General features: G+C 43.7%; 1 protein-coding gene across 1 annotated transcript in view; it reads left to right on the forward strand.

Moving 5' to 3' along the window:
- Positions 1 to 15,847: 15,847 nt before the first annotated feature.
- The window catches only part of dcbld1 (discoidin, CUB and LCCL domain containing 1), a gene marked incomplete at its 5' end in the record, with an annotated part of 83,223 nt that continues 74,143 nt past the window's right edge, over positions 15,848 to 24,927 (forward strand). The window contains one exon of the mRNA XM_084314163.1: positions 15,848 to 16,070. Within this exon, the coding sequence (XP_084170289.1) occupies positions 15,848 to 16,070 (223 nt within the window). The remainder of the gene's footprint in view (positions 16,071 to 24,927) is intronic.

Raw genomic sequence — 24,927 nt, forward strand, 5'->3', positions numbered from 1 at the left:
GCAGTTTGAGTTTTAACTGGAGCGTATCTATAACCGAAATGCCATTGGATTTAACGTTATTAGCTATTAGCCCATTATCTCGGCTTCCAGGAAATATACTAGACCAAATCCGGTATAACACTTATATTCACGGCGCTATAAAATGAGAACGTATTGATGATTTATTTTTTTATTTAAGCCATTTTTAAGGGACGGTTTATGGTCTCAATTCACAATGAGAATGGACAGATAGCAATACTATAAAGTATAGATTTAGCTCTACAAACAGCCCCACGTCTGTTTACATTTCCCGGTCCTCTTGACATTAATTAGACTCATCCCAGTGGCCGCCAATGTGTTAATAACGAAAAATAAATAAAATCTCAAGTCTGATTAGCACACACTAGTGTACAGTCGGTTTGAAACTGTATGGACAAGAGAAAAATCAATCTCAATTTGGTCAGTATTGTCATTTGGACAAGCAAAGCCATTACTTTAAGTTGCGGGCAAGAAAGACAAGTCTGTCCACAAATCTGAGGTAGAACATGAACACGAACTGTATAACAATAAAACTTTTATAACTGGCATTAATAATGAAAAGAAAAAATGATATTGACCACGTTTCATATTTATATCAAGGAAAAATATATTGCGATAATTATTAACGTTATTGTAGTTATTTGAAGTTTGGATATTTTTTTTACGACTGAGGTAGGTAAATTACATTTCTTGAGACTAAAGTACTGAAAAAAGGTACCGTTGGGTACCGGTATCGATTCACAGGTACCGGTATCGGTTCAAATGTGAAAGGTACCCATCCCTAATAGTTACACGTTCAATAACATCAGCGTATTTACCCGAACATAGCAACGTCATTACTCGTTCATATCTCAGCCTGTGCTGAGTAAGTTGTGCCCATTCTGCGGTCTGTTAATAAAGTTTTCAATCAGACAGATGTATGGAAAGGCTTTTATTATAATAACATTCGTTGCAGTAAAATCATTATGCCTCGTTTAGTCATCCTGCGGAGCTAAAAGCTAAATGTCGGTTGCGGGGAGCTAACGTTGTTGATGTTGTTGAGCTCTCGTCAAAATCAATGGCGGACAAAAGCGGAAGTAAAACATGAATACGCGCTTGCCGATTGGTGCTAAGAACAGCAGGGCGGGTGCAAGCGGTGTGACGTAATTGGCAGACTCGACTGTCAATCAAAATTATTCTGTTTGCCGTCTGAATGAATGAATGAATGAAAACTTTATTAAATCAAATCAAATTTATTTGTAAGGCCCGACAACACACGTTAATGTCCCCATGGGCCGTACACGTCTTCTTTAAACACGTCAAGAAGAAACATAACAATAAGTCAAGAACAGAACAAGAACTCCATAAGGTCCAACAAATTTAAAATAAATGCAAATAAATGAAAGAATGCAAGCACTCCCAGACATACCCCACGCGAAGGTAAGGAAAAACTCACTAAAACCTAACAATAGGGAAAAAAATGCTCCACAGGCAGTGTGGAGGAGAGAAACCTTAGAAGGGCCATTCAAGGGGGGATCTCCCTTCTTAGATGTCTAGTAGTGTTGCAGTTGGTAAGCATGCACTCAAGTGTGTAGTGAAACACAGATGAGTGCATGCAATAGCAACTGAACATTTTGAAAGATTAAAGATAGAGCTGATAGCAAGTTAGCAACTGAACATTTTGAAAGATTAAAGATAGGGCTGATAGCGAATCTATTTGGGTACAATACAGTACAGCTCAATACAACAACAGTGGACTGGAGGATGAAGACCAGAAAAAGACTTTCGGCTTTTTTACATAAGGGTCCTCCATTTTCAATTCATCAAAACATTTAGAGACATACAAATATACAGTAGTTTCATAAAAATGCTAAAATGCTATTTATTGATTGATTGATTGATTTAAAACTTTATTAACATACTGCAGAATGGGTACAGTACAGCTCAATACATACAATTGTTAAGGGGATGCAGACCAGAGAAAGACTTTCGTCTTGTTTACATCAGGGTCCCCCATTTTCAATTCATCATATTTCATATCTAAATCATATAATATCTCATTGCTAAATATATACAATATATAATCTAATAATCCAATAATCTAAATCTAATATATAATATAAAAATGCTAAATGCATGGGTATTTTATTTTGTCTTTAATGTTAGCTTGCAAACTCAAATACTGTCTTGGTAAGCCTCATAATGAATTGTTTGGGGGGAAAAAAGAAAAACATTGTGATGTGTATCGTGTATCGCCGAAAGGTCAGAAAATATCGTGATATCATATTTAGGCCATATCGCCCAGCCCTAACTAAAGTACAGAAAAAAGGTACTGGTTGGGTACCGGTATCGATTCACAGGTACCGGTATCGGTTCAAATGTGAACGGTACCCAACCCTAATGCTAATACATGAAGTGTGTTCCTTGGCGTTGCACACACAGTGAATAATTTCCAATACTGGAGTCTATGTCTCTTACATGCCCCAGCCTGCCATTACAGTCTGTGAAGAACCTCTGAGATGAAGAAGGTTTTTGCCAAAACACGTTAGCTTGATATGGCCATAAAATAAAAGGTAAAACTGAGGTCAAGTATTTATTTTTCTTTAAATGTATCGAGGCTCGGGGAACTTTTATACACTTGGGAATGTGACAAAATCAAGAAGTTCTGGGGGGAGGTGGTGAATAAAATCAAAGATGTCTTGTCAGTGAATATCCCAATTAGACTCCAAAATGATATTGCTACACCTATATCCAGTAAATCTCAACCTGAGAACCAAACAATACAAATGTATTGACTTTGCTATACTGCAGGCAAAAAGAACAATAGCTTTCAATTTGAAAATTTATTACGCACCCACAATCGGTGCTTGGATTAAGAACATGGCACAATGCATGTCAATGGAGAGAATAACATATATCCTCAGGAACAAAATAGAGGTTTACGAGGATATATGGAAACCATTTAATGAATATCTGAGAAGGGAAGATATAGGAGGGCTGCTATAGGATGAGTCCCCCCGCTCTCTCCTGTGGTCAGCTGACCCCGGGGAAGAGCGGAGGCACGCCATAGAAGGTGTTGTAAAGATGTAATTTATTATATATATATATTAGTGCTGTCAGGCGATTAAAAAAATTAATCTAATTAATTACAGGATTTGTAATTAATTAATCTAATTAATCGCATTTTAATCGCATAACCATTTTATGCCTGATATTCTATATTCTATAATCATATTTCAAATTGCATGTGTCCGGATGGCAGAATTCAGTACTGTATCTACAAAACCTTCTGTTTAATCATCTTCCATCTATTAATTTGCTTAGATTTTTCAGGTCTGGTCAATTTAAGCATAGTGTTATTCACAGTCAAAGATAAAAAATGTTTTTTTATTGATATTCTCATTTGGGTCATTACAATTTACTCAAGCCTAGTAACAGACACAGTATTTCTGACACTGGGAATACATTCCCTGAGATCCATAGATGTCCCTAGAATCAGATACCAAGAACATGCAAATGGACCATATCAAAAAAAGTCTGTAATGTGTATTCTACGTTCTTATGGAATGAATGAGATTAAAAAAAAAAAATTATATAAAAAAAAAAAAGAGAACTTTTTTTTGTATTGAGTTAATTTTCATAACGCGATAATTTGCTGTGTAATTAATTAATCTAATTAACGCGATAAACTGACAGCCCTAATATATATATATATATATATATTATTTTGATCTATGTATGAGTTATCTTACTGGAGGTTATTTCTATATAACAGTAAAAGTGGATTTAAAGATGCTAAGAGAGAGAAAAGGGGAGGGGGGAGGGAATATGTGGGTATACGTGTGTACACTTGTGGAGAAAAGGAACTAAAAATAATTGACGGCAATGAAAACCTGACTTGTGTACTGTAAAACCTGACTTGTGTACTGTAAAACCTGACTTGTGTACTGTAAAACCTGACTTGTGTACTGTAAAACCTGACTTGTGTACTGTACTGTAAAACCCAATTTTATTTTTAAAGGGACACGTCAACATTTTGCAAAATGCGCGTACCGTCTTCTCCAGAGTCAGAGAAGAATATAGATACTCGGGCTGGACCGGATGTCATTTTTTTTTATTTTTTTTTTTACATTCAAAGCTTCTATTGAAGGTTTCGAATGAAGCTTTGAATGTCTGTCGTCATATTTTATGACATAATCATAAAAAAACCAAATCCTCAATTTGAATAAAGTGATTAATCTGATTAAATTAGCCTTTTCTTTTTATTTATTTATCAACTTTCTTTAATGAATATAACTCATCGGTTTCGTCAACATAAATAATCCAATAAGGGCACGGTTGGTACGAAAGTGATGGTGACGTCTTGATCGAGCGCCAAGCAGATGCAGAGGCTACATCATTTATGGTAAATGTTTTATATAATTTATATTAATATACTATAATAGTATAATACTATAATATTAGTGTAGCCTTATCTTTATCTGCAACTGTGAAGAAAAGCCCCATTGGTTTAAACAGAATGAATAGACACACAATATTTTCGAATGTTGATTTAGAATTTGAATGCCAACGTTATGAATGAAGCTTCGAACTATTGGGTACAGCCCTAATAGATGCCAATTTCCTCTCTGTGGGGAGAGAAGGAGAATCTGCAATAACATTTCGATACACTGCATTATTTAAATGTTTTTATTCTTGTTTTTTTCTGTATTGAGATGTTTCCACTCCTAGGGGGTCGCGTGGTGATCCAGGTGTTAATGGCACCACTAATGGGACCACAGTGACTGATCTGTGTTTCGTTACTTTTAGAACAAAATACTTGTGATTTTGACAAAGAAGCCTTTCAGTGTCCCGGTCTGGGCCCGGTCCATCAGTGTCCCGGTCTGGGCCCGGTCCATCAGTGTCCCGGTCTGGGCCTGGTCCATCAGTGTCCCGGTCTGGGCCTGGTCCATCAGTGTCCCGGTCTGGGCCTGGTCCATCAGTGTCCCGGTCTGGGCCTGGTCCATCAGTGTCCCGGTCTGGGCCTGGTCCATCAGTGTCCCGGTCTGGGCCTGGTCCATCAGTGTCCCGGTCTGGGCCTGGTCCATCAGTGTCCCGGTCTGGGCCTGGTCCATCAGTGTCCCGGTCTGGGCCTGGTCCATTGAAAAACAACCTGCCCACACAGTCCAGTTCAAATTAACCCCCACAGATAGACTGGTGGCGCTGGTGACGCTGGTGACAATGTCATTGGTCTCACACCTGCCCTCCAGGTAGGTCATGACTTCCTGTTTACATGTCTCTCTCTCTCTCTCTCTCTCTCTCTCTCTCTCTCTCTCTCTCTCTCTCTCTCTCTCTCTCTCTCTCTCTCTCTCTCTCTCTCTCTCTCTCTCTCTCTCTCTCTCCCTCCCTCCCTCCCTCCCTCCCTCCCTCTCCCCCTCCCCTCCCTCCTGGGAGTGTGTGTGTAAATGGTAGGGCATGTGCAAGAGAGACTGTGTGTGGTTGCTTGTACAGTATGTGTTCCTTATCTATATGGTGTGTGTGTGCATGCGTGAGAGGCTGCTTGTGTGCGTTTTGTTTGTGCTACAGTCTACTGTATGTGTGTGTTTCTCCTCTACTGGCTTGAGGCTCTGCAGTCACGGTGTGCATGTTAATAACAGCCTTGTTTGACCTGATGCCAGCTCATTTCAGACTTTTACACTTATTTTCCATGGGGTATGATTTTCCCTGGAAGGGAATTATATTTGTACTTAGTACTTACGAGCTTTAAAGGGGAATGCCACCCATTCTTTAGAATTTACAGAATGTTCTTCCTATACCCCGGGACAGTGAACACACAGAGATCAAGAGAGAGAACCCTCCAACCTGTGATGTCAACCTGGGCCTGCTTCCCACACACTCTGTCTGAACTGTCCTGGGGCACAGGAAGAACATGTGACTTATATATATATATATATATATATATATATATATATATATATATATATATATATATATATATATATATTAAGGCTGTCAAATATATCGCGTTAATATCGCGTTAACTCCCGATTCTATTAATGCCACTAATTTTTTTAACTCAAGATTAACTAAAAAAAAAAAAATTTTTTTTTTTTTTTTTTTACTAGACTTCACTCAGGTGTATTATTGATGCTCTCATTGATACTATGTTTGTTTCTGAAGTGTGTGTGTGTTTGCATGTGTATCTGTCTGTCTGTCTGTTTGCATGTGTGTGTGTGTGTGTGTGTGTGTGTGTGTGTGTGTGTGTGTGTGTGTGTGTGTGTGTGTGTGTGTGTGTGTGTGAGAGATATAGAGAGAGAGGGGGGTGAGAGAGATGAGGAAGGGGCAAAAGAGAAAAAGAGCTGGGAGAGTGTGTGTGTGAGGGAGAGAGGGGGGTGTGTGATTAATCAGCCCTTGTGTGTGTGAATGTAACAAGTTCCTAACGTTTTCTTTCCCCTATTATTTCATGCACACTTTATTCATTGTTTTAAATTATTATTTTCTTTTAAGTTATTTTGTGCATCACTCTGTTTTGAATTTGATGCAAATTTGCAATGCATGAGGGTCATCCTTTTGTGTTAAATGGCTGCACAAAGCAAGCATTTGTTGACTCGCATGTTGATAAGAGTATTAAAACTTGGAACTTGAAAAAGAAAAAAAAATGCGATTAATTTGCGATTAATCGCGAGTTAACTATGGACAATCATGCGATTAATCGAGTTAAATATTTTAATCGTTTGACAGCACTAATATATATATATATAAAAGTGCCACGGTTTCACCATAGAACCCGTTTTTTTAGCGCCACAGCTCAGCGTGGGTCGAGGTCCATGTGATTCAGCAGGTAGGGGTGGGAATCGCCAGAGAACTCGCGATACCATACTATCGCGATACTTGAGCCACGATACTCGATATATTGCGAATATTGCGATAAAAAAATTAAATAAAATAATAATATTTTTTTTACTGCAAAGTAAAACTGTCAACATGTTTTATCTAATAAAATAAAGTTCAGTCTGTTCATCTCACTTTAATCATTTTTATTGCAGAAAATGGTATTTTCTCAAGCAGACAGATGTAAACACTGTAATCTGTGTTGCATGTACCTGACAAACTGAACTGTTTGTATTACAGTCATATTCCAACTTAACTGAATGCACGTGTGTGTGTGTGTGTGTGTGGACTACTGTACTATTACAGGTATTGAAATGAACAATGCTGCAACTTCCTTATACCATTTAAAAAAAAAAAAAAAAAAAAGTATGAATAATTAAATATCGATACTTGGCGTTAGGCCTGCCGCGATAAGCAATAAATCGATTAATTGCCGCGATAATTAAAATTAATGCAATGATTTTGACGGGCGCGATTAATTGCTATTTGCGCGTTTGTTTTAATGAGGCGGAACCAGTGCCCCTTGTCAGTCACTGTCCGTGTTGGGAGGCGGGCCGCTGGCTTTACTACAGAGCACAGCACAGGAGCTCCGTGGGGCAACGCCACATAGCTTAACTACATTTCTCAATAGTGTTGCTCCTTTTAACCAAGTAGCGTTATTTATAGTGTAACGTTAGCTATTTTTAGACCCAAGTAGTTACTCGCTACTGCCCGGAGAAACTGGACTGCTAAATAAAGATGAAAGATCAAGTGTTGATTCTCATTCAATGCTAACAACATTAGCTAAATAGCTAACAAACGAAATACAACGTATAGCATAGCTACAACACAGAATAACGTTAATACAATTACATGCATCATTGTTTACAATGAACGGGTGGGGCTAGTCAAAGGACTGGACACGGGGACAAGTTAAACATGAATACATTTATTATAACGTAGTAGGTAGTTTCGAGTCGTGCTGCAGTGCCTACGCACCACAGCTATTCTATTATATACTGCTTTGATGCTTCCTCCTCATCGTTGATTGCCTGTAGTAGCTGCATCTAACGTTAGTAGCTAACGTTAAAACTAACCTAAAGTTAGTTGTTCACCAACAATCTCAATATTTGTTTTATCATTAGCTCAAAAACACAGAACCGGATGAGACAAGTTGTCGGCTCCTAGGTTCTGCTAGGATAATCACAACAATACTTCCGGTCCGGTCGGTGGGCTTCAAAATAAAAGTCTAAAACACCGGAAAAGACGGAGCGGTGGGCTTCAAAATAAAAGTTTTGGGAAATACATTTCTCAAAAATAAATTCTCTAACCGGTCGCAATAATATCGCTTATCGCGATATTTTCGGGGGCAATTAATCGCCCAGCAAAATGTGTTATCGTGGCAGGCCTACTTGGCGTCCCTGTATCGATACAGTATCGCTAACGCAAAGTATCGCGATACTACTACGTATCGATTTTTCCCCCACCCCTATCAGCAGGTGTTGCCGATTGGCTGCATCTGTACAGTACTCGTTTTCTATCATTGCTGCGGGACAGTGAACACTAAACAGCAATTAAACAAAGGAAATTACCATTACAACACATTTTCTTAATTTCAATTTAAAGGCTTTTTTCAAATAAATTGTTTCAAAGTTAAATAGTTAAAGAAACTTGTATGGTTCATTCTTTGGCTCCACAAAGGATGGCAGGGTTCACACTGGGTCTAAAAAAGCATTGTTGACATTTACAAAAACCAAGACAATTCGAAATGTAGCCTATTAAATAAAGATATATTTGTCATTGTGTGTCCAGTTTGTCACACTGTGTGACAGTATATTATTTAATCTATAATGGAATGGACCTCTTGAGAAACTAAACTTATTTTTCTGTACAGATGTTTCCCTCAGGTTCTTAGGTCATTTATGTACAGTTTCTCTCCGGTTCTCAGGTTATTTGTAGGGCTGTCCCCTCATGGTTGATTAATCGGTCAGTCTATTCCATTATATTCCTAAACTAAACGACATAAAAAAAAAAAAAAAAAATTTCAGTGGACGGCATGGTAATGGGTTGTTATGTAACACGGCAGCATCAGTCTAAAACAAGTCTTAAGTCATTTTCACTTCACACTTATTGATTGACAACAATAGTTTGTATCATAATTTACAATGACAACAAAGCCTGTGATGAAACTGCACTGAGACACCAGACCAGGGTCTTAACTGGTAGCACAGGAGATTAGGACACAGGAGGTTTACTCTAACAAGGACCTGGAATTCAGCCTATGAGCTCAGCTGTTGGGAGGCTCTAGGAGGCCTGTTCGTGGCTTACACACACACACACGCATATGCACACGCATACGCACACACACACGCACACGCACACACACACACACTTTGTTAGTGCTTCGCGCTGTGTCACAGGTGTCAAAGCCACACCCTGGGAAGCATGGGGTTAACCTCTATGACACACACACACACACACACATACTGTCCGTGCTGTCACAGGTGTTGATGCCACGCCCTGGTAGACAGTGGCTTAACCTCTATCTAATAGAGGGCTGTAGTGTCACAAGGGACTGGGCTCTGAAGCGTGGGAGCGAGCCACACGTCAAGGGCACACACAAGGAATGCTAACAGAAGTGTGTGTGTGTGTGTGTGTGTGTGTGTGAGCGTGTGTGTGTGTGTGTGTGTGTGTGTGTGTGTGAGAGAATCTGTGTGACATATAGAATACTATTAGGGCTGTCCCCTCTTAAGCGGCGGTTACACCTTTCGTTTCATTTTCGTTTCATTGTCATATGAGTTTCGCCGCAACGTCGCAGCCTCGAGTCACACTTTCGTTTTTGTCACCTGGGCACAGTGATGTAGTACACTGCCAAAGCAGTAGGTGGCAGTAGGTGGCGAACATGAAGGCAATTTCAACCAATCATAACTTGAATGTGCCAATACACTTCCTGGAAGCTCCAGCAAAGAAAATGTCAACAAGGCAGGCGCGTCTCTACAATTCGTAGCCGCATTTCTGCAGACCCCTCTCTGATTGGTTGAACTCCATTTCTGCAGACCTCTCTCTGATTGGTTGAGCGAAGCCCCTCTCTGATTGGTTGAGCGAAGCCCCTCTCTGATTGGTTTAGCTCGTCACGCGGTAAAAGGCGGATGTAATGTTATCATATCAAGATTGAAGATAAAAAGATATGTACTACCAGATTTGCGTATAACGTTATTTCGCGTGACTTCGCGGTTTATTCATAACGTTATGCACATTTCACAACACAGCCAGCTGTTAGAAACTGTACATTGTAACTAGGCCTGCCGCGATAAGCAATAAATCGATTAATTGCCGCGATAATTAAAATTAATGCAATGATTTTGACGGGCGCGATTAATTGCTATTTGCGCGTTTGTTTTAATGAGGCGGAACCAGTGCCCCTTGTCAGTCACTGTCCGTGTTGGGAGGCGGGCCGCTGGCTTTACTACAGAGCAGAGAGCACAGCACAGGAGCTCCGTGGGGCAACACCACATAGCTTAACTACATTTCTCAATAGTTTTGCTCCTTTTAAACAAGTAGCGTTATTCGTAGTGTAACGTTAGCGTTTTAACGTTAGTAGCTAACGTTAAAACTAACCTAAAGTTAGTTGTTCACCAACAATCTCAACATTTGTTTTATCATTAGCTCATGTCGATCTACTAGTAGCATCAGCAAGCTAACGTTAGCTGGCCCCAGTCCACTAGCAGCATGTCGATCTACCAGCAGCATCAGCAAGCTAACGTTAGCTGGCCCCAGCCCATTAGCAGCATGTCGAAGTAGTAGTAGCATCAGCAAGCTAACGTTAGCTGGCCCCATAGCATGTCGATCTACCAGCAGCATCAGCAAGCTAGGATAATCACAACAATACTTCCGGTCCGGTCGGTGGGCTTCAAAATAAAAGTCTAAAACACCGGAAAAGACGGAGCGGTGGGCTTCAAAATAAAAGTTTTGGGAAATAAATTTCTCAAAAAGAAATTCTCTAACCGGTCGCAATAATATCGCTTATCGCGATATTTTCGGGGGCAATTAATCGCCCAGCAAAATGTGTTATCGTGGCAGGCCTAATTGTAACATTATATAACATAACAGAATTAGTTATTATTTTGCGGTTTATTCACATAACGTTACATTGTTTACACTGTCTTTCTTCTATTATAACCCTCCCAAATCATATTCAGAAAGTATCACAGAGACTTCTATTGACCAAGGAATTAGTTATTATTAGTAAGGCACAACATTTAATGACAAACCAATTACATAATCCAACATATGTGTAAAGGCACACACAACATATTCCAGTTAACGGTATATTTTTTTAATGATTCGTAATACTTCCATGCGTATAAATTGCGTTCGCGACCTCCATGTTTTGGGGGTAGTCATCAGAAACCTCGGATCCGGGATTCGGTTCCCATCCGTCGGGCAACAACTGTGGGTTTTCAGCCTCTCTCTCTGGAGCTTAACGGAGTTTCGACTCCTGGCTAGAGGAGCTTGTCGCGGCTCATGCGCGCGCTCGGCCAATCAGAGAGGGGTCTGCAGAAATGGCCTCAACCAATCAGAGAGGGGTCTGCAGAAATGCGGCTACGAATTGTAGAGACGCAAGGCCACCATCTTGCCTATTTACTCAATGCAGCAATTCTTTTTCAGCAAAGCCTAATAAAAGTGCAATAAACAAAACGGATACATTCACTGTGTGTTCTGCCTGTCATTTGTTGATGAAACAAAACTAACATCAACACAAGTGACCACCAAGAGCGGATAGTTTAGTCTAAAAAAAGATTGGTAGCAGTTAGCTGCATGCTGACGTCAATGGAATATGCCATTATAACAATATAGCATTGTGGCTAGAAGCTAACGTTAGCTCACGCTAGTTAGCCAGCACCAAACTGATGATATCGGGAGCTATCAATAGTTAGATAACATTAGAGACAACGCTGTGTGTATTAAACAAAGGTGAATAGATGACTGGGCCTTTTTGTTTAATGCTTGTTAAGTTGAAAGAGGAGCTTTGAGCTAACAGGGTCTGATAGCTAATGCTAGCTCATGTTAGCCAGTGGTAATGCTAGCAGAATGAATGGATGTAAACTTTATTTAACATATTGCATAATGGGTACAATACAATACGGCTCAATACAAACAATTGTTAAGGGAATGCAGACTGTTGTAGCTTGGACTGGGGTCCTTATAAGAATAACTTATTTGGGACACAGGGACACGGAGCTGGGAGCTCTGTCCCAAACACACACACACAAACTCTGTTGTCACCGGAGGGCACGCAGATGGTATCTACTGCACGCGTCTCTACAATTCGTAGCCGCATTTCTGCAGACCCCTCTCTGATTGGTTGAGGCCATTTCTGCAGACCCCTCTCTGATTGGCCGAGCGCACGCATGCGCATGAGCCGCGACAAGCTCCTCTAGCCAGGAGTCGAAACTCCGTTAAGCTCCAGAGAGAGAGGCTGAAAACCCACAGTTGTTGCCCGACGGATGGGAGCCGAATCCCGGATCCGAGTTTTCTGATGAATAGCCCCAAAACATGGAGGTCGCGAACGCAATTTATACGCATGGAAGTATTGATTACGCCATAACGAATCATTAAAAAAATATACCGTTAACTGGAATATGTTGTGTGTGCCTTTACACATATGTTGGATAGGATTATGTAATTGGTTTGTCATTAAAAACCAATAATAATCGCTTGCGGCTTCGCTGACCAGAGCTCTCTCAGATTCAAAGTTTTAATTGCAGCCTGCAGCCAATGTGTAACTAGACAGTTACAATTAGAGCTGCCGCGGTATTGATTATTTCCTTACCGCACAAATTTGCAAAATATTTCCTACCGCCGCGGTTATTACCGCATGCACACAAAAAATAAAAATAAAAAGTTTGAATGAATTTTTTTTTTAGTAGTAGTCTACTCTTTATAGCATATAGCCTGCCTCTAGTCTAAATGTCTATTTTTAGAGGATGACTTTGCAGCATGAATATTGTTTGGGATTCGGCAAGCACGCATTAGTTATTGAAAGTGAAACACGGATTCGAAGTTTACCCTCTGGTCGTGCGCCGTTCACTCGGTGTCGCGGGCAGGGGTGGTTACCCCTAACCCCCCCGACCCTTTCTTATTATTATTACTATAAAGTTACTACTTTATAATAAAGGCATTCGTTTTGTGGCATTAACATTATATAGTTATACGTTCAATAACATCAGCGTATTTACCGGACAATAGCAAGGCAAGCAATACTCTATTCATATCTCAGTTCCTTTCTTTGCTCAGAGCGTGCCGAGTTGTCCCATTCTGCGGTCTGTTAATAAAGTTTTCAATCAGACAAGTGTATAGAACGAAGGGCTTTTATTATAACATTCGTTGCAGACAGTAAAATCATTATGTCTCGTTTAGTACTCCTTAGGAGCGATCGTAGTCCACTCCGGCGGAGAGTTAAAGCTAACGTTATTAGCCGTGTTGTGATGATCTGACATTCAGGAAGTAAAAACCTAATACTCGCTTGCCGATTGGTGGTAACACACTGCATGACGCTACAACGTGTGACGCGACTCTCTTCTGACCAATCAGTGGTCTGCAATGTTTCACGTGACTTTTCTGGTACCCAATAGGGTCGCTTGGAACCTCGAGAGAGGAGTAGGGTATATCTGCAGAGCCGCAAGCCCAACGAGAGGAGGATAATTTATTATTATTATTATTATAAAAAACAGCGGTGACGCGGTATTCAGCCTACTCTGCGGTGGCCGTGATGTAACAGCGATACCGCGGTAATGCGGTAATCGCGGCAGCTCTAGTTACAATATAACATTTATATTAATTAAGAGAAAGAGTCTGGTGGTCAATTGCTACGAAATGTGTCTTACTAATAATAACTAATTCCTTGGTCAATAGAAGTCTCTGTGATACTTTCTGAATATGATTTGGGAACATCAAATGGGCAGGCCGCGAAATAACAACATTACAATGTACAGTTTCTGACAGCTGGCTGTGTTGTGAAATGTGCATAACGTTATGAATAAACCGCGAAATAACGTTATAAGCGAATCTGGTAGTACATTTCCAATCAGAGAGGGGCTTCGCTCAACCAATCAGAGAGGGGTCTGCAGAAATGGAGCTCAACCAATCAGAGAGGGGTCTGCAGAAATGCGGCTACGAATTGTAGAGACGCCTACTGCGCATGGGCGTTTTCGCAACAACGGCTCCGTGCAGACTACACGGCTGTTGTCGGCGCCTTTTTAGGGGTTCTCCAAAACGCAAACACAATTTAGCGTTTCAGCCGTATCCACCAAAAAACGCCAAAAAACGCATTTCTGTGTAAAAGGGACATGAAACGTATAAAAACGAGCACAAAAACACTGTGTGTAACTCCCGCCTTAATCGAGTAATCGGCTGATTTGGTCTTAGTCCACGAAGACTTTGTTGGTTGATTTAGTTCATTTTCCCCAACCTTGAATGGATTATTAACTGACAAATGATGAACACATCTCTGGCGCTAGATTTAAAGAGGTCCTTCTGCACGGTCGATCACATAAACTAAGATCTTACAGATAGATTAGTCGACAAATACTATGACTATTGGCCGTTTAAGAATTATTTTGGCAGAGGACAGTCCTATTAATTATGTGAGGCTGCTAGTGTTCTGTGAGGTGATATTTATTTGCATGGGGACATGCCTGGACATGTCTCGTCAACAAGCAAAGAGACACACAACGTCTCATCCAATGCCGCAATATGACTCCTTTCATTGGTGCTGCTCAGATCCTTGTCATATGCAAAATTGCAACTGTGGAAACGAGCTGTTATGTTGAGTGAACTCGACCCATGTCGCATCCATTTCTTTCCCTTTTGAAATTGATTACAACCAATGAGCCATTACAAAAGTGATTACACCTAACCTTAGCAACAGTGACACGTTTTACATCGTAATGTTTGTCTTTCCTTTGTTTTTGTTTTTTTTATCTACTTTTTCTCCCCATTTTCTATTTTTTCTCCCATCCCAATTTTGTATTGTCCAATTCTACCCTCCCCTGTCTCCAGGCATGCGTTCTTCATGGGACGGGGTTGCACTTCACACCTAACTTGTTGTGAAGACATGTGTTACATTCCATTCGTAGAGGCATTTAGGCACTGTCTTTAGTCTGTGCTCAAGCGAGGGGACATTAAATGCGCATTTGCGGGAGCGCGTGCACGCGCCGGGAGCGCGCGTGCACGTGGTGCGTGTCACCCCAGATGATTTCAATAACGCACCACTGCCTGTCTCGAACGTTGTTAGACCATGCCTCCCACTGGTCGGCTGCAATGTGGACCAAGCCTTGCATCACGTGTCCCCTCCGGTACACGAGGAGGCAGCCGTCGCATCTTTTCACCTGTACAGCGCAATCTCTCAGCGGCGAGGGTCTGCGTGGGAGGGACACGCCGCCCCCGTTGCTTCCTGATTCTGCTGTACAGGCGCACCAACCGACCTGTAGGAGTCGCTGTCTACAACGTCCGATCCCCACCCACCGGCTTTCCCACACCCTAACACTGCCAATTGTATTAGTATGAACGACCAGCCAAGCCGGAAGCAACGCAGAGAGCTGGGCTCGAACCCAGCATCTCCTGCGTTAGTGGCAAGCGCCTTGCCCACTGCGCCACCTATCCGCCCTCTGTCTTTCCTTTGTTAGCGTTTTTCTTGTAGGGCTGTCGCCTTATATTCAATGAATCGGTCCACTTGGTCTTAGTCAAACAAGTCTTTTTTAGTCGATTACTTGATTATTATGCTATTTACGATGTTAAATTAGTTATTTTCTGGGGGGAAAAAACACAAGCCCATCTCTGGTAAGCATTAGATTTAAAGAGGTCCTTCTGCATTATTGCATGTGAAGATTTTTACAGATGTTTAGATAAAATCAACTAATTGATTAGTCTACAAATGATACTAATCATAGGTATTCCAAATGTGCATAGCTTAGTTCATTCTTCATTGTTTTCCTAACTCACAGGTGATGGTTGTGGCCATGCGCTGCTGGGTCCTGAGAGTGGAGTCCTCTCGTCCAAGAACTACCCCGGCACTTACCCCAACCACACCTGGTGCGAGTGGCGCATTGACGTGCCGGCTGGGAGCCGACTGGCACTGCGGTTCGGAGACCTGGACATCGAGGCGGAAGACTGCCAGTCGGACTACGTTAGGATCCTGAGAGGAGCTCGTGGAGGAGAGCAAGGTGAGCAGGAGGGGTGGTTTGTTGGGGTGTAAAGAAATCCCTGATGCATTGTTCAAAGATGGTGTAATGGTTGTGTCTTATTTACCATTATACAACAGCATGCAAATTTCTCGATTCTGATTGGCTGAAACAGTCCATTTACACGTATGTATTGCGATCAGTCCACGCTTGCTGGCCCAGGACCCGCCCACAACCGAATCACATCACATCAATCCGCCGGATCACAAGAAGGTGAACAATAATCTTTACAAATGGATATGTTGATAGCGACTAAACGACTAAATATCAAGCGATTCTGTCACAGCGAATGTCTTAGTCGTTTAAACAATGTTGGATGATGTAATTGATGGGTCTTGAATCATTCTGTAACAAAAGAAAAATCGCGGATTGATTGATTGATTAATTTTCAATTTTTTTTCAATTTCTTTTTCCTTTCGACTGTCAGCGCTCGCTCTAGTCTCCACCCACCGCCACACAACCCCCCCCTCCCACACACACACACACACACACACACACGCGCGCACACACACACACACGCACGCACACACGCACACACACACACACTCTGCCTGCAACGCGGGGGATAGTCAGACTGAGAGAGAGCTGGGTGCTGCGCTGTTCTAAGTGAGCATGGCCTATTGAGTTGATTGATTGATTGATTGATTGCTAATTTTATTACTGTACGCTTGGTTTCCAACTGGTTAAGTTTAGGCCCTCTACAGTAGGTTTAAAAAAATAAATAAAAGAATAGGGCGAAGAAAACGTTTTTTTCCTATAGGGCAAAGAAAACTTTTTAATTTGTTTTACCTACTTTCTATAGAAGCATCTAAGAATGAAGGTCTATGGAAAGTAGGTCTGCATTCCCTTAACAATTGTGTGTATTGAGCCGTACTGTATTGTACCCATTCTGCATCTGGTAATAAAATGTTCAATCAATCATTCCAATAATACACAGTTGGATGTGTTAGTTGGTTGGATGCACTTCAAGCTGCTTCCACATGAGGCAACTTCTCTCAATCATTCCAATAATACACAGTTGGATGTGTTAGTTGGTTGGATGCACTTCCGATCTGCTTCCACATGGAGGCAAATTGTCTTTTTTGTAGTTGTGGGAACTACTTTTTCTGGCGGATGGTTTTTTCAATAAATCTTCGATTAATGTGTGTTTATTGTATAGAAATAAGGTTGGGTGAATGTGGCAGTTGTATAAAAGCTTTACACCACTTGCAGTCGTGATTTGTGAACAATAAACCATGCCTAGGGGGGTCTAACGACCACCCCTAGGCATGGTTTATTGTTCACAAACCACTCCTGCGCGTGATGTAATGCTTAAATAATGATGTTGATCTGTAGAGTACTTTCTCAGCACAATCCTCCATGCTGTTCCTCATACTAGCTCTGGATAGCCACAATCCAATGCAAAGCCAATGGGGCCGAGCTCCTATCTGTGTAAGCTGAGGCTCACTGAAATGTACTCCACACGTCCACAGTGCAACACAAAGTAGATTTCAGAGAGCCTCCGTCGGCTTGTACAGACAGGACCTTGTCCCCATTGACTTTGTACTGGTTTGTGGCCAACTATCTGGAGCTAGTATGAGGAACAGCATGGATTGTGCTAAGAAAGGATTCTACAGATCAACATCATCATTATTTACTAAGTAAGAAATAGGGCTAGGGTTCCAAATATCACAATCCCTTTAAGACCCCTGTCTCTGGAATGTACCCCTACTGGCCTAGGATCAGATCCAACCAGAACCTTCTGTCCTGTGTCTCTGGAACCACATGTACCCCTACTGGCCTGGGATCAGATCCAACCAGAACCTTCTGTCCTGTGGCTCTGGAACCACATGTACCCCTACTGGCCTGGGATCAGATCCAACCAGAACCTTCTGTCCTCCTGTGTCTCTGGAACCACATGTACCCCTACTGGCCTTGGATCAGATCCAACCAGAACCTTCTGTCCTGTGGCTCTGGAACCACATGTACCCCTACTGGCCTTGGATCAGATCCAACCAGAACCTTCTGTCCTCCTGTGTCTCTGGAACCACATGTACCCCTACTGGCATTGGATCAGATCCAACCAGAACCTTCTGTCCTCCTGTGTCTCTGGAACCACATGTACCCCTACTGGCCTTGGATCAGATCCAACCAGAACCTTCTGTCCTGTGGCTCTGGAACCACATGTACCCCTACTGGCCTTGGATCAGATCCAACCAGAACCTTCTGTCCTCCTGTGTCTCTGGAACCACATGTACCCCTACTGGCCTTGGATCAGATCCAACCAGAACCTTCTGTCCTCCTGTGTCTCTGGAACCACATGTACCCCTACTGGCCTTGGATCAGATCCAACCAGAACCTTCTGTCCTGTGACTCTGGAACCACATGTACCCCTACTGGCCTTGGATCAGATCCAACCAGAACCTTCTGTCCTGTGACTCCTCACAAATTAAATGATGAACATTGATGTATCGATATGAATGTGACCATCCATCTGAATTATGTTGTAAAACACTATGTTTGTAAAACTGATTATTTGTCTTTTACAGAAATTATTGTTTACTTATTCATAAACACATGCTGTGGGTCCCATCACATTTTGTATACTTTATATAACAGTGTTTTGTATTTCTAAAGAGTCCAAATCTTATTACATTTAATCTAACCATAATGGTCAAAATGACTATTTTATGATGCATCAAATCTTATCCTGAAATATCAGAATCACATTGGCATCATATCTCATCCTAAAGAATCATAAATAAATCAGTATCAGATCTGAAGTATCGGAATCAAATTAGCATCGGATCTTATTTTATAAAGCGTCAGATTCAAACTAGCATAAAATCTTATCCTAAAAGAATCAAAATGAAATGATTTCTGGATCGACTTGTTCCAACGCTTGTGAGGAGGAGTGATGGCGAGAGAGTAAGGGTGGGGTTAGCGGTTTAGTGCTAGAAGATTATGGTCTTGGTGTGCCAAGCTTCTGTAAAGCAACAGACCTGTGTGTCCAAATGATATTTGATAGCCCCCCCCCCCCCCCCCCCCCCATTTTTTATACACAGTAGTACTCTGGGTACACCGGATTTAGCTCAGTTTTATTTGTGGAGATTACTTCCTCGATTCCATTCTTACCACAGGCAAACTAAATCGAGCGCACCTCAAATATTTTACTTAGAAAAAAAATGGTAAACGTATTTCAACCCAGGTGTACCGCATATGAAATGCACATGATGCAGACAGACAGACAGACAGACAGACAGACAGACAGACAGACAGACAGACAGACAGACAGACAGACAGGCAGGCAGGCAGGCAGGCAGGCAGGCAGACAGACAGACAGACAGACAGACAGACAGACAGACAGACAGACAGACAGACAGAGAGACAGAGAGACAGAGAGACAGAGAGAGAGAGAGAGAGAGAGAGAGAGAGAGAGAGAGAGAGAGAGAGAGAGAGAGAGAGAGAGAGAGAGAGAGAGAGAGAGAGAGAGAGAGAGAGAGAGAGAGAGAGAGAGAGAGAGAGAGAGAGAGAGAGAGAGAGAGAGAGAGGCTTTGAGCTATAAATAGACTCCCAGGGGCAGGATGTCTTTGTTTGAACAGAGGAAAAAATACTCGCGTACACACACACACAGAGGAAGGAAAGAGTAGGTGTGGGTGATTACTATAGACTTGGAAGATTGGAGTTCTCATCATCCACCCTCTGGGTTTCTCTTTGAGCGTGTGGTGGTTTGATGTTCTTCCAGTCGAGCTGTAATCCTGGCTCCTTAAGCATAATCTGGGACGGAGATAATTGTTATTTTGCAGAGTGCCTTCTAGTGATATAGTCAAAAGTGCCATTGTTTTATAATTCAGGATTGTTTGCGTAGCTCATAATCACAATTACGTATCTCGACGGGGCTTCGCGGGTCCACATCATGATGGAAGAACAACCCCCCTGATGTTCATCTTCCTCACTGAAGATGAGGAAGAACTCTCACTAAACCTGAATGTCGGGGGAGTGGGTGTTCTTGTCACTAAGAGTTTTGGACCCCTAACCCTATTTTCTATACTTACCAATGATGTCGTCGATCTGTAGTCATTTAGGGGGGGGGGAGGACTAGGATTCCAAAAATGTGAACTTACCCTTTAAGTCATGCTTTAAAAGTTTAAAGGGAACATATTATGGATCTTAAAAAGGATGACTTCATTGAATCCGTAGAACATGTTTGTAAAATAAAAAAAAAAAAAATGTATTCATCCTCATAGAATCACAAACTGCAATAATTCTGAACAGCTTGTTTAGGCTTATTAATCTGGTAGACTTTAAACCCTGGCCAAATGGCAAGGAGTAATAATAATAATAATAATAATTTATTTGTATAGCACCTTTCATACAAAAATTGCAGCTCAAACTGCTTCACAACAGAAAAAGACAGGCATAAAATGAGCACATAAAGTGCAGACAGTTTTTCACATTAGGATCACCGCTTCCTCTCGTGCTGCTCGCCCGGCTCTCAGCACCACCTCCTCTCGTGCCGCTCGCCCGGCTCTCAGCACCGCTTCCTCTCGTGCCGCTCGCCCGGCTCTCAGCACCACTTCCTCTCGTGCCGCTCGCCCGGCTCTCAGCACCACTTCCTCTCGTGCCGCTCGCCCGGCTCTCAGCACCGCTTCCTCTCGTGCCGCTCGCCCGGCTCTCAGCACCGCTTCCTCTCGTGCCGCTCGCCCGGCTCTCAGCACCGCTTCTATTATATATGTGACCCCGTACAATGGTAGCATATTAATCACACTGGATACGCTGTTGACAGGGACTACAGACGATGGCTGCAGCTATCTTTATTGCCATAACAACCAACCCGGAAGCGGGCTGAGCTGTCACCTTAAGAAGTGCTCGCCCTCCCCCTAGAGGGCAGGAATAGGAATGGTGAGGTCGTAACACACCAACAGCCACATACATCACACTCCTCCCCACTTAATCGTATCGCTGTCCCCACTTCCAAACCCAGTACCTAATATAGTGATAAAGTGCCCCTGAATGACCCCTTCTAATATAACACCACAAAACAATAGTGCAATAACCCCCATAGTCCAACTGAGACTGTCAGAACGTCCCGCTCAATATGTGAGACGATCAGGAGGCTTAGTTACCCTCACCGGGTACCTCCTACTAGTCTCTGTAGATGTTCTGGTTGGCTCTAAGTCAGCTGCCTCAGTGTGCGTGACTGAGGGACCGGTTAGGGAGGACTCCTGTCCGCCCGCTGGGGAAACGGTCACTGGATCTGGCATAATGGCTGTCGTAGTTTGTGCCAATGGGGCTGGTGGTATAGGCTCCCCTGAAGTGAGTAGCATCGGGTCACAGGCCCGCATCTGTTCTGTGTGGCGTTTCCAATGCCCCGAGCCTACCCCGACTGTGTAGGACACTGGCCCCTCCTGGGAGACCACCACCCCTGGCATCCACTTATCCTCCCCCCGTCTATAATCACGGACCAGCACCGGGTCTCCCGATGCAAAGCCCTTGTCTCTGGCGAACTGGGCTCTGCGATCCTGCTGGACTGTCTGAGCTTGATCCACCACCGCTGCCACACTGGGTTTGAGAAGGTCAAGGCGGGAGCGGAGTCGGCGGCGAAGGAAAAGCACCGCTGGAGACTCAGTCGTGGCGTGGGGAGCATTTCTGTAGCTGAGCAGAAACGAATCCAGTCTGTGCTGCACTGTCGTCGCTCCTCGAGACGCTTTCAATGAGCGTTTTAGTGTCTGTACAAAGCGCTCCGCTTGACCGTTCGTGGCCGGGTGAAAAGGAGCAGAGCGCATGTGCTTCACTCCATTTCCCTTGAGGAAAGACGCAAACTCATATGAAGTAAACTGCGGCCCATTGTCGCTCACCAGAACTTCTGGCAATCCATGGCGACTAAACAACCCCCGCAGTACTTGAATAGTCTTAGCGGTTGTGGTGGAGCCCATCAGCTTCACTTCTGGCCACTTGGAGTGAGCATCCACCACCACCATAAACATATGACCCTCGAAGGGCCCTGCAAAGTCCACATGTATCCTCTGCCACGGAGTGCCTGGCCACGGCCAGGAGTGAAGTGGGGAGAGACCGGGAGATTTCTGGTTGCGCTGACACGACTGACACACTCTGGCCTGTTGTTCTATTTGAGCGTCAATCCCCGGCCACCAGATGTAACTACGAGCCACACCTTTCATTTTAACTACTCCCGGGTGGCCTGCATGCAGCTCCTGTAGCAATTGGGGTCTCAATTTTGGAGGCACAATCACCCGATTTCCCCACAACAAACACCCCTGTACCACTGAGAGTTCATCTTTTCTTGTGTAATAGGGAGTCAGTGCACTGTCCTGCCCTTGCGCCACAGGGAAGTGTCCTGACAAACACATGTCCATCACCTGAGCGAGTACTGGATCATACCTCGTTTCCTTACGAATGTCAGTGCTGCATACTGGCAGCGATTCAAGGTGATGTATCAGTACCGTATCCACTGAACCTGGTTTGTCCTTATGCTCAACCGGCAGTGGCAGGCGTGAGAGGCCGTCCGCATTGCCATGGTCCGCCGCCCCCCTGTACTGAATCGTGTAGTTGTGAGCAGCTAATATTAGGGCCCATCGCTGCAGTCTAGCAGCCGCCATCGATGGGATAGCTTTACTGGGGCTCAATATTGTAGTCAGGGGCCTGTGGTCTGTGAGTAGGGTAAAATGGCGCCCGTACAGATAGGCGTGGAACTTGCGCACGCCAAATATGATCCCCAGGGCCTCCCTCTCAATCTGAGCATAATTTTGCTCCGCTTTACTCAATGTCCTGGAGGCAAACGCTATGGGCCTCTCTTGACCTCCCGGCATCACATGCGAAATCACCGCGCCCACGCCATAGGGCGAGGCGTCACACGCCAGTATGATTGGCAGTTGGGGATTGTAATGTGTCAACACCCTCTCCGAGAGCAGTTGATCCTTAGCTGAGCAGAAAGCCTTCCCACACTCCTGTGACCATTTCCATGGTGTCCCCTTATGTAGTAACGCGTGAAGGGGGCTGAGTGTCGTTGCCATGTCCTGAACAAACCGACCATAATAATTAATTAATCCCAGGAAGGAGCGCAGCTGGCCCACATTTGTCGGGGCTGGGGCCTCAGCAATCGCCCTGAGCTTTTCTGGGGATTTATGAAGGCCCGTGGCGTCAATATAATGTCCCAGGTATTCCAGTGAGTCCTTGAAAAACTCACATTTCCCTCGCTGCGCCCTGAGACCAAACTTCTCCAATCGACCCAGCACCCCCTCCAGATTCTTCAGGTGCTCTGCATCATTACACCCAGTTACCAATATGTCATCCAAAAAGCAGTGCACATTGGGAAGCCCCTGGAGGACTTGATCCATAATACGCTGAAAGATAGAGGGCGCTGACGTTATGCCGAAAGGCAGTCGGTTATAGCAGAACATCCCCTTGTGCGTTGTGATGGTGAGATATTTGCGTGAACTCTCCTGCACCGGCACCTGCAAGTATGCGTGAGCCAGATCCAGCTTGCTGAACCGCTGCCCCCCGCTAGCGAAGCAAACATATCCTCTATCCGGGGTATTGGATAATGTTCAGCACAGAGGGCCGGGTTCACCGTCACTTTAAAATCCCCGCAGATGCGCACACTGTCATTCTTCTTAATGATAGGCACAATGGGGGTCGCCCATTCACTGAACTGCACAGGCGAAATTACATTTAGCCATTGCAGGCGCTCTAGCTCAGCGTCCACCTTTGGCCTAAGTGCATAGGGAACCACCCGGGCCTGACAGAACTTCGGCTGATGTTCGGGCTTGAGTGTCAGAGCTACTTCAAAGCCCTTCAATGTCCCCAGTTCATCCTTAAATACATTGGCATGCCCCTTTAACACTGCTTCCAGCGTGTTCCCCTGCATGCGTTGTCCAGATCTAACTGTTTTTATGGCTCTCCAGTCCAGTCTCACTCTTCTCAGCCACTCACGGCCGAACAAGGGGGGTGCATCGCCTTTCACCACATATAGTGGGAGCCGTGCTTGGTCTCTGTTCATTTGAACCTTCACCTTTACCACCCCCACTGGTGCGATCACTTCACCTGTATATGTTTTCAGCAGAATGTGGGTGTGGCGCAGGCGAATATGACTGAACTTTTCACTATACAATTTCTCTATCAGTGAAACGGCTGCCCCCGTGTCAAGCTCCATGTCAATCACTTGCCCCTCCACTTTTGGCCTAACCCAAATCACTGATGAGGCTGAACCGCCCTGCTGAGACACATCACCTGCTGCATCCACCCTGTGCAGGGCTAATTCCCCATCTGAATCAGACCCTGTATCACTCTGCATCCCCCTGGTGTTCATCTTATTTATCCGCCTTTTTGACCTTTCTCCCCCTCTGTCTCTTTGCTCCCATCTTGTGTTAATCCCCCCGCTGTCTCTTTGCTCCCATCTTGTGTCACTTGCTGCTTTATTTTCCTGCTTGCTCTCTCTGCATGTACGTGCAATATGGCCTTTCTTACCGCAACGGTGACAGGCCTGGTCCTTGAAGAAACAGCCACTCTCCACATGATTCGTCCTCCCACACCGGGTGCATTTTCTTCCAGGTGTAGATGAGAGAGACATCGCATTCACTTTTACAGAGCTGCTGAGCTGTTGTACCTCCCTCGCCACCGTTTCCATAGCAACGGCTATTTCCACCGCTCTGTGATAGGTGAGAGCATTCTCGGTCAATAGTCTCTTCTGTATGGACTCGCTGAGGAGACCACACACGAACCGGTCCCGTAACGCGTCTGACAGGTACGTGCCAAACTTGCAGTGCTCCGACAGCTTCTTCAAATCCGCAATATACTGGGCTATTGTCTCCCCCTCCGATTGATGTCGTTTATGGAAACGGAA

The sequence above is a fragment of the Notolepis coatsorum genome (assembly GCF_963971535.1).
Source record: "Notolepis coatsorum genome assembly, chromosome: 5".
Lineage (NCBI taxonomy): Eukaryota > Metazoa > Chordata > Actinopteri > Aulopiformes > Paralepididae > Notolepis > Notolepis coatsorum.